Raw genomic sequence first — 9719 nt, forward strand, 5'->3', positions numbered from 1 at the left:
TGAGTTCGATCCCCAGTGTCTCCGTTATAAACAAACAAACCTAATTACTTCCCTCTAAAAAGCAACAAAAATAGTAATAAAAAAAACTAAAAAGAGGCTATAAGGAAAGAGCATTCAGCAGATGAGAAAGAGCACTTACAAATGAAAAATACGAGAGGCAAATTAACAGTTAAAGAGAAGGGCTGAAAGATAAAGTGGAAATCTTTCAGAATGAATGACAACAACAAAAACCATGCAGCCAGAAAGCAGCGAATGGAGCCATAAGCACACTGGTCAGTCCTCCCAGTACTTGGAACTGGCCTGGTATCTCAGCGGTCTTCACAAGGCGGGGCTGGCTGGGACCTGCCACCACCACGGGGGAGGGGGTGCTTTTGCTTCTCCCTCGTGGCAGGTTCCCCTGTGAGATCAGGCCTTGAAGCATTCAGAGCTCTCCTGTGCTCTGTGTACTGCTCCCCTTCCTGTTCAAAACGAACTTGCACAACCTCACAGCAGCCCCATGGAGTGGGTACAATTATTATCCCCATTTTTCGGGTGAGGAAGTGGAGGCACAGCCCAATATCACACAGCAAGAGTGAAGCAGCAGAGGGGCTGCAGAGCCTATGCCCTGAACCAGCACTCAAAAAATAAGTCCAACATCTAATTAAGAGTTCCAGAAAATGAGGAGAGGAAAGAAATACCAAAAAGGCAGAGAAAATTTCCTAGAACTGAAGGTTTGGGATCTCTGGACAACAGATGAAAGAAAAGGTCTACATCAAAACAACATTGAAAATTTCCAAGGTACTTGGGTAAAGAGAAAATCCAGAGAGAGAGAGAGAAGTCACAAAGGGTCAGAATTCCGAAAGGCATGGGAGTTCTTGGGACTAGACGGAAATGACATGATACCCTCAAAATCCTGGGAAGAAGTCCTCTTCAGCCTAGCCCGCATTTGTGCCGAGCTACACCCACAAGCGGACTTGAGAGTGGAATCAGGACAAATGGGCAAAGACGCCACAACCCCCTGTGCGTCCTCTCAGGGAACTGGGAGGGTTTTCCTCCTTCAGCAGAGAGCCAATGAAGGAAGAGGAAAGCAGGGATCCAGACACGAGAGAAAGGACGCTGGTGAAGGAGCAGCCCCTGCCAACAGCTGGGCCTCAGGCCCCAGAACAAGTCTGGGGCAGGGAGTTGGTGGGGTGGGGGCTCCCGGAAAAGATGAAAGTGGTCAATTATGCAACAAACCCCAAGTACTGAGAGGAGGTCCACACTTCTGCAGGAGAATCCGGGGACTCAGTGAGACGTGTGTAGAAAACTAAGCTCCCCCAATAGGCAATTATTAACTGCAGGGAAAACAAAAAGTTGTGCAAGAAATCAAATACAATCCTAGGACACTGCGTTCTCTGCCGGGACCTTGGGAGTGAAGCTGTGATAGTACCCACGACCCTGCACAGACATCTGTCACGCTGGGATGTTGCTGGTCAGGAGGGAGGCCAGTGACTCCCCTTCTCCCAGAGGACACCACAAGGACACTGAATGCCTAATGTAGAAAACCCAATAAGAAACATGCATTTTTTAAACACCTGAAGGAACAGCTAAGAGAGTTGAGTTTGGAAAGGATCAGGGCTGGAGACTGCATGTATTATTTATTTATTACCGGTCTAAAAAACTTCCACGTTAAAAATAATATATATATAGCTTTGAAAAGATAAATGTTAAAATGAAAGCCTCAGCACAGACATTACACGAAGCAATGGTAGCACCGGCCCTTCTGAGCTCAGTTTAACTGCCGGCAGTCTGTCGCACACTTGACACTCTCACCATTTAAGAAGGTGCAGAATCAGACAGCTTAGCGTCAGGACTGCCGGCTGGATGTGAAAGTGATTTCAGACTGTAATTTTAAGTTGAAAGGTGTGAGAACTTGAATACTTCTGTAAAGAGTATTGGCATGTTTAAGGTAGCTTGAGATTCACTGTATTTATTTGTACGTGGAATTATTTGAATGCCTTAGCAAAGTGTTCTGGGTTTTGGCTAGGGCAATGTTGTGGGTGGGTCACAGCCCCCCCACCGCCCCTGCAGAGATGTCCATGTCCTAACCCCAGAACCTGTGAATGTTACTTCACACAGTAAAAGGAATTTTGCAGATATGATTAAGATTAAGGACCTTGAGGTGGGGAACTTATCCTGGATTATCTGATGGACCTAACTTAGTCACTTGAAGCTTTCTTGCCTGCAGAAAAGCAGACATAGCTCATGAGAAAGACTCAACCTGATGTTGCTGGCTTTGATGATGGAGGAAGGGGCCATGAGCCAAGGGATGTGGCAGCCTCTAGAAGCTGAGAATGGCCTTCAGTATACAGCAGGCAAGGAATGGGGACCTCAGCCCCATCACTGCAAGGAGATCAGTTCCTGCCCAGTGCCCAGAGCCATGCCTGACACCTGCCAGCCAACAACCTGAAGGAGCAGGCAATGGGTTCTCCCCCAGGACCTCCACAAAGACATGCAGTCTTGTTAACACCTTGGTTTTAGTCTGGTGGGATCTCTGGCAGACCTCTGACCTACAGAACTATAGAAATGTGTTGGTTTCAGCTACTGAGTTTGTAGTAAATTCTTATATCAACAGAGAACTAATACAGCGGTAAGCCTTTCATGTTTGACATTTGAAGCGCTTAAAAAGAAACCTGAATGCACTGAATTTATCCACGCAGATTAAAATGTTTGAGGATGATTAAGTTTGAAAATGGAGAGAGGCTGGTCCAAGAGAACTGAGGCTAGGGCAATGGGGAGAGACTGGGAACCAGGAACTGACATCCTTAGGACCCAGGGAGGCAGCTGCCTGGGAGGAGATGAGAGAGGCGGGCTGGAGAGGAGGTGGGCGGGGAGGACACCTGACCCTGCCCACTCTGGGCTGAGGCCTGAGGAGAAAAACAGCCCTCAGGAGGAGCTGCAGGAGACAGGAGAGTGTCGCGGAGGCAGCTGCAGTGGAGAGTCTGAGGGGCTCCAGAGGGGGTTTCCCCTGGACAGGGGGTCGGGGGGGTGGGGGCCAAAGCCCCCTGGAGCTGGGAACCTGGGCTTCTCCGAGTGTCTCTGCCCTCTGCTTACCCTGCCAGGTCATGGCCCTGCCCCACGCTCAGCGGCGTGCCTGACAGACCTGCAGGTGCTTTACCATTCGATGAAGGTGGTGGTGGTTCCTTGTGTGGGTCTGTGGTACCAACATGGGATGGACTGTCTCCCCAGGCATACGTCTGTCCAGGGCTGACCCCCACCACCAGCACTGTGCCGTGGCTCCCCGCAGTCCAGGTACCCTCACACCAAGGGCTTGGTCACTGACCAGTGTCTGGCATGTAACTGAGGCCCGGAAATGAAGGAGGTGGGAGGGATGCTGGCTGCATGGAGGCTGGCTCCTTGCATCCTAAGGACCTGCGGGGCCTAGCCACTCTCCCTACCCCCACCCCCGGCTCCCTCGCCCCCTGATGGGCCCAACCCCACCACCCTCAGCCCACCCCTGGGCCCCTTGGAAGCTCACTAGAGGTGTTTGGTCCACAGCTTCCAGGCACACAGGCAGAAGGCAGCCCCTGGTCCCCCACCCTGACCCAGGGGCCAATGCTGAGCTTCCCCAAATGGGCCATGGGCTGAGAAGTCTGGTTCCCGGGGCTGGGGGACTGAGGTGCACGATCAAGGTCACGGCTGAGTTCCGCGGTACTTGAGGAAGGTGCTGTCCAGGAAGGCAGCCAGCTTCCTCCGGTCATCCTGCAGGGTGAGAGGGAGGCATGGGGGGATGGAGGGGCGTGTCTCACCCTGCGCACCCTCCCAGGCTAGCTGCACCCAGCCTGCACACCTCATGGACGAAGCCGTAGTGCACTAGCTCAGTGGCGAGGTCTTGGGCGCTGTCGGCTGTGGCAGGGGCGAGGGCAGGGGAGTGGGGACAAGGGGTGAGGCTGCAGCCCTGCCTGAGCAGCCCTGTCTCCGCCCCTGCCCAGGTTCCGTCCAGCCTACTTGGGAGCAGGTCATAAGTGAGCTGCCGGTGCAGCCGGTCCTCCAGCACCAGAAGCAGAGTGAGCTGGGGAGGCAGGAGGCTCAGTTGGCTCCAGGAGCCCGCCCTGCCCCTCCCCCTCCCTGGTGCCCCACGCTCACATGCCAGCGGGCCTTGTCCTCGCTTCTCTCCAGGTTACACTGCATCTGGATCACCTGGGGTAGGGGGGAGAGGCCAAGGTCACTCACAAAGGCAGGGCCTCAGAAACTAAGCAGCAAGAGCAAATACTGCCTCAAAGGGGCCCAGAAGGGGTAGCAAAGACTGGAAATGGAAGAAACCTCTAAGGGGAGCCTAGAAAGCACATCTCACTGCTAGCAGCCTGGTGAGTTAAGGAAAACTTCCAGACGAGTAGACATTGAAGCCGGGTACTGAAAAATGAATAGGAGTTTTCACAAGTGGAGAGAACACCTGAACAAAGAGCTGTGGGAAGCGGGGGCAGAGAGATGTTGGCAGGGATGTGACAGAGCAGAAGTAGGGTGCCACCAGGACCAGGGCTTAGAGTGCCAGGGGTCAGGCTGAGGACCCCCCCAATCTCTGTAGGCAGCTGTGGCTGTTGGGACATAAATTCTGGCTGCACTGCAGAGAAGAGCCAGGAGGGAGGCAGGCTGGGGGCTGGTGCAGCGCCCAGCTGGGGAACCGAGGTGGCCCAAATCAGGGCGGTGACCACAGAGACACACCCAAGGCCAAAGCCAGAGCCTCTGGAACCCAGGGGGTGTGGACAGGGAACAGGAGAGAGGGCGCAGGCTGACAGGGGAGGCCCCTGGCTGGGAGGGAGCCCTGCAGAAGGAGTGGTGGGGGCAAACACAATGCCTGGGGGTCTTGGAGGACACACCATGGCACAACGGCCAGGGAGTCAGCAAACCAAGGAGGTGGGATCAGAGCGGCAGCATGTCCTGGGGCAGGCAGCAGGGATGAGGAAGGGGTCTGTGGGAGCCTCGGGGAAGTGGGGAATCCCAGCTTGTACTACCACCCCCAAGCCCCACAAAGGGGTCAGCCAGGACCTGGTCTCCAGCAGCCTGGAGGAGAGCGGCCCAGGGGACTTGAAGCCCCAAGGAAAACATCCCTCTGGGCAGTGGGCAGGCCTGTGTAGCAGGGGCAGAGGCTGACCTTTCTGGTCTCCGAGTCAAAGGGTTCTGGCGTTGGGGTCTTGGCCTTCGGGGCCTCCTCGGGTGGTGGGGCCAGCACACGGGGCAGCCCCAGGGGCCGAGCAGCAGCAAAGTTCATCAGTGGGTAGATCCCATTCCTGGGGACACGGTTGGGGGGGGTGGCTAGGGGCTCAGGCCAACAGCTGCCTGCTCCCCAGCCTCACTCCAGCCCTCACCTGACATCCTCCAGGAACTTGTCCAGCTCCAAGCAGGAGACCTCTGAGTACCTGGTAGGGGTGTGAGAAGTGCATGAAGGTGGCCTGCCTGCCCTGCCAGTGGGGCAGGACCAGGTGGAGAGGGCAGGACTGCAGGCCACTCACCGCCACTGCAGTGGGGGCCGGTGGGGCCGGGGGATCTCTGCCAGGACTGCATGCAGGTCCATTGCCTTGGTCTTTTCCTCCACCACATTCTCAGGCAGGAGGTCTGCAGGCCGCAGGAGCACTCAGAGCAGCGGACCCTGAGGCACGAGGTCCTGAGGGGGGGGGGGCCCTTTGCATCCCGACCCCAGGCCCTCGGGCCCACCCCCAGGCTGGCCTGCCCCTCACACTGGTGCTGGATGAAGCAGTGAGCTGCTAGGAGCTTCAGCGAGTGCACCTCGAAGAGCACACGGTGGAAGAGGAGGTTGTGGGCAGAGGGCCGGCGGGCAGGGTCCCGGGCCAGGCAGGAGAGGATGAACTCCTGGGGGTGTGGAGAGGACGCTGAACTAGGTAGATTCTCTCTTCTGTGGCCCCACAGTGAGAAGAGGAAGCCGCTGAAGTCCCCAGACCCCAGGGGTCCAACCCCCACGGGAGACTTCATGCAGGAACGTGCATAGGGAGAGGCAACCTGTCAGTGGCCAGGCCGGGGCCTGATTCTGCAGACAGGACACTCAAGGCTGTCCTAGGGCAGAACTCCCCATGTTCTACTTTCGATAACCCTCACAAAAATAGTGGGGAGCAGGCACTGTCACCTCCAATTCATAGGTGAAGTCTGTGCTGCTGACGGAGGACACCAGCCCCTGTCTTGCACCCCTGGGCCTGGGCAGAGTGCTGGCAGGCAGCTTAGCCCCTGGAGGGCAGTGCAGCCCAGCACGAGCCCACCTACCTACAGCCCACCCCTCTTCTGTTGCCTCAGGTCAGGCCCTCCTCTGGAGATGAGCTTGATGGGTCTGTGCCGGCCCCAGATCCATGCCCTCCACTGCCTCTCCTGTCCATCCAGGCCTCATTACTCCCCTCCCATCCCCAGAGGCTGTGTGGTTATGCCAGACAGTCGCTAGACTCTGCAGAGAGGTTGTGGATGCAGCTTCCATCTCATATGCCCTTTGCCCACTCCCCACCCCTCCCAAGCTGGGACCACATAATTTCTAGTCTATCTCCTGGAGCCTTCCATGCAGGGGTGTGGAGTCAGGCAGACCGGGGTGCAAACACAGGCCCCACCACTCACTCTAAAGCCTCCCAGAGCCTCAGTTTCTTTATCTATAAAATGGGTATAAAAATTGTGCCCACATAGGGAGTGCTTCTCTGGTTTCTCTGTGCTTAGATTGTGCCTTGAGAGCCTTCAGGTCTGGAACTCAACATGCACTCCCAGTAAGGCCCTCCTTGTAGGGGTGAGGGGTGAGAGCTTGTGCAGCGGGCCTGGCACTGACCTGCTGTGCCTCTAGGCCTGCCCAAAGCGCCTCACCGGCCCCACCTGGAACACTGACAGCCAGCTGAGAGGGGAAAGGAAAGCAGCTTACCCGCATGTTGGAGTCACTCAGGGAGTGCCTGGCACGGGCGATGGCCTCCTCTGTGACCCGGGTGTCCCCATTGGCCTGGATCTCCAGCACAGCCATCTGGAGGGCAGGGCAAGGTCAGGCATGTGCAAGGGACAGCACAGGTGAGATGGGTGGAGCTGGCTGGGAGGACGCCCGGAGGCCAAGGGGCTGGTACCTCCAGTGCACACATCCCAAAGGAGAAGATGTCTACAGCAGTGCCATCAGCAACCTCTGAAAGGAGAGAGCAAGTCAGGGCGAGTACAGCGCGTGCGGTGCACACAGGGCAGGGAGGGGCGCAGTGGGGCGGGGCACCCGGACTCACCTCCGTACTCTGGCGGGAAGAAGTGCAGGTTCCGAGGTTCCTCCCGCTCAACGCGGATGGGGCTTCGGAGATCGTCCGGGAGCACTATGGAGAGTCCAGGGGATGAGCAGGCTGGACCTCTCCATGGCCCTCCATCCCCCGAGGGTCCCCACGCACCATTGGAGAAGATTCGGTGCCACACTGAGCCGGTCACCGCGGAGAGAAAGAGCGGGCGTCAACTTGGTGGGGCATTGGGCACCCTCTGCCCTCCATTCCTGACAGGCCTCCCAGCCCTGCCCCCTACCCCCAATCTGCCCCCACCCCTAGCCCCACCCTGCCAGCACCAGAGCCAATCTTGATGAGGCCGTTGTGCTGTATGAAGATGGTGTCACTTGTCAGGTTCCCATGGATGATGGGAGGACTGCAGGAGTGCAGAAAGCTGGGGACAGGAGGTGACAGCAGGTGGAGCCGGGTCAGGGGTACCGGGTCAGGGAGGTGGGGGTACTGTGGGGTAGGCGCTCCGGCAAACCCAGGCCCTCACCTGAGCGCGGACAGGATCTGCGTGCACCAGCGCTTCCAGGCCTGGCGGTGGATGGACTCCGTGGGGTGGGTGGGCGGAAAGCCAGCTGGGCCTGATTTGCCCCGGCCCAAGCCAGTTCCTGTCCCCAAAACCGCTCTCCACCCCTCACCCTCTCCACACCAAACAGTGCGTGGAGCCCATCCTGCCCTGATGCGTCCAGCCCACTCCCCATACCCTGGCATTCATGGCCTTGTGGTTCTTCTTTGTCTTTTTGAGGAATTGCTTGAGGCTGCCTGATGACACGTACTCTGTGATGAAGACGACCTGCGAGGCGGGCAGGCCCACGGACTCCACCAACTGCAGGTGCCTCCAGCTGCGCCTCTCCCCCCACCCGTCCTGCCCGGCAGCTCACCCGAGCTCGGGCCTCAGAGGCATCCAGCCAGTACTTGTGTAGCTTGACAATGTTGGGGTGGTCCACCAAAGCCAGCTGCTCAAACATGGTCTGAATCTTCTCCTGGGAAGGGGAGGGTGGTCACAAGGGTGATGGGAGGTGGGGTCGGGGAGGTGGCAGTGGGCCTTACCTCATGGGTGGCAAAGGCCTTCCTGTCACCGAAGTGCAGCTCGTTCCACACCACCTCCACCCCTTCCTCCGTGTCCATGGCCAGGAAGGTGCTCTGGACCCCGGGCACGTTCCCCTGGTTCACCTGGTGGTGGGGGTGGGGCGCATGGGTGTGTGGGCATGCATGTGGGGAGAAGAGCACAGGGCGGGGTTTGGTCTCTGCTCTTATCCTTTCCCTTGGGCCCAAGCATGTGATGCAGGCGCTGGCCTGCTCTGGTGGGAAGCTGGGGGGCCTGAGGAGGGCTGGGCCAGGAGAAGGGTGGTGTCCAGGGCTGGGCTGAGGGGATTTGGGGCACGTTTCAGGGGGTTGAGGCTCATCCCAGGGGGCTAACAGCTGGTCTCAGAGGTACGGGAAGGTGGCTTCAGGAGACTGGCCCTTAGGAAATCAGGGCTTCCTCACTGGGATGCGGGGGCCAGGCTAAAGGAGTGCAAGGGCCAGTCAAGAAGGGGGTCACCTGCGCGAGGTTGCAGAGTGGTTTCGGGCCTCCTGGCTCCCCAGAGTTCGCACGGCCCTGCGTGGCCTCAGGGGGTCCCTCAGCCCGAGGAGGGCGGCGACTCGCCCCGCCCCACCGTGCCCACCTGCTCCCGCCGCTTCTGCCAGCGGCCACACGGGCTCTCTTCCAGGATGTCGCTCTCGTCCTCACTCTCGTCCTCCCGCTCCCGGCTCCGCCTCGGCACCGGCTCCGGGGCCGCCATGGCTCGGCGGGCCCAGGCCGCCGCCCTCCGCGCGATCCACCGCCGAGCGCCGCCGCTCCCCGCCCGTCCTGGCCCCGCGCCCAGGCGCCCAGCTGGGAGCGGAGCCGCCACCACCCCCTGGAGCCCCAACCCCGGCTCCGGGAATTGAGAGGCGCGGGCGCGCGACCGGCCTGAGGGTGGAGCCCGCCTACCCCGCCAGAGCTGCCTCCCCGGGCCGGAGCTCGAGTGGAGCTTCCCCGCGGAATGCAGAGCCTCGCTGCGCCTGGCAGATGTCCCACCTGTCCTCGGCCAAGGCCCCGCCCCAGACGGGGCCCCGCCCACGAGCCCCGCCCTGATCCTCCAAGGCCCCGCCTCGCGGACCCCGCCCTGGAGAGGTCCCGCCCGCCACGTATAGGGCCCCGCCCCGCGAAGCTGCGCGGTCCCGGCCTGGAGCCCCGAGGGAGCTGCGGCTCTTGGCTGCAGCGAGAGGAGGCCCGGGAACCAGCCTGAGTCGAGCTGGCCGGACCCGGAGCTTTCCGTGACGGCCTAGAACCAGGTCCGTCAGGGCCTCCCTGGGTGCGCGGCGGCGCGCGCGGACCGGCCCTGCCCAGTTCTTAGAGCCGTTCCTGCTTCCCGCAATGCTTCCCCACCACACTCCTGCCACACTTCCTGAAACCCTCCCTCGGTCCCCGGGTCCCGCCCTAGGGTGAACCCAGCGTGGAGC

The 9719-nt window shown here is 59.3% G+C and overlaps 1 protein-coding gene across 5 annotated transcripts; it reads right to left on the reverse strand.

Annotated features, from left to right (window-relative positions):
* Nucleotides 1–1604: 1604 nt before the first annotated feature.
* On the reverse strand, nucleotides 1605–9331 carry NRBP2 (nuclear receptor binding protein 2). 5 transcript variants are annotated; one of them, XM_074352838.1, is made up of 18 exons: nucleotides 8900–9322; nucleotides 8283–8405; nucleotides 8114–8215; nucleotides 7936–8025; nucleotides 7723–7763; nucleotides 7526–7620; nucleotides 7359–7382; nucleotides 7203–7286; nucleotides 7056–7111; nucleotides 6863–6958; nucleotides 5694–5826; nucleotides 5469–5571; nucleotides 5325–5375; nucleotides 5111–5246; nucleotides 4105–4158; nucleotides 3967–4030; nucleotides 3809–3864; nucleotides 1605–3720 (listed from the first exon to the last, which is right to left on the reverse strand). In XM_074352838.1, the coding sequence occupies exons 1-18, from the start codon at nucleotides 9014–9016 to the stop codon at nucleotides 3652–3654; spliced, it is 1494 nt and encodes a 497-aa protein (XP_074208939.1). In that variant the 5' UTR covers nucleotides 9017–9322; the 3' UTR covers nucleotides 1605–3651. The 5 variants fall into 5 exon arrangements, with proteins under 5 accessions (XP_074208939.1, XP_074208937.1, XP_074208938.1 ...); XM_074352836.1 differs by having other exon boundaries at nucleotides 3809–4030; nucleotides 8900–9326; XM_074352837.1 differs by having other exon boundaries at nucleotides 7203–7382; nucleotides 8900–9326.
* Between the last annotated feature and the right edge of the window lie 388 nt (nucleotides 9332–9719).

This window comes from Camelus bactrianus, chromosome 25 (genome assembly GCF_048773025.1).
Source record: "Camelus bactrianus isolate YW-2024 breed Bactrian camel chromosome 25, ASM4877302v1, whole genome shotgun sequence".
Taxonomy (NCBI): domain Eukaryota; kingdom Metazoa; phylum Chordata; class Mammalia; order Artiodactyla; family Camelidae; genus Camelus; species Camelus bactrianus.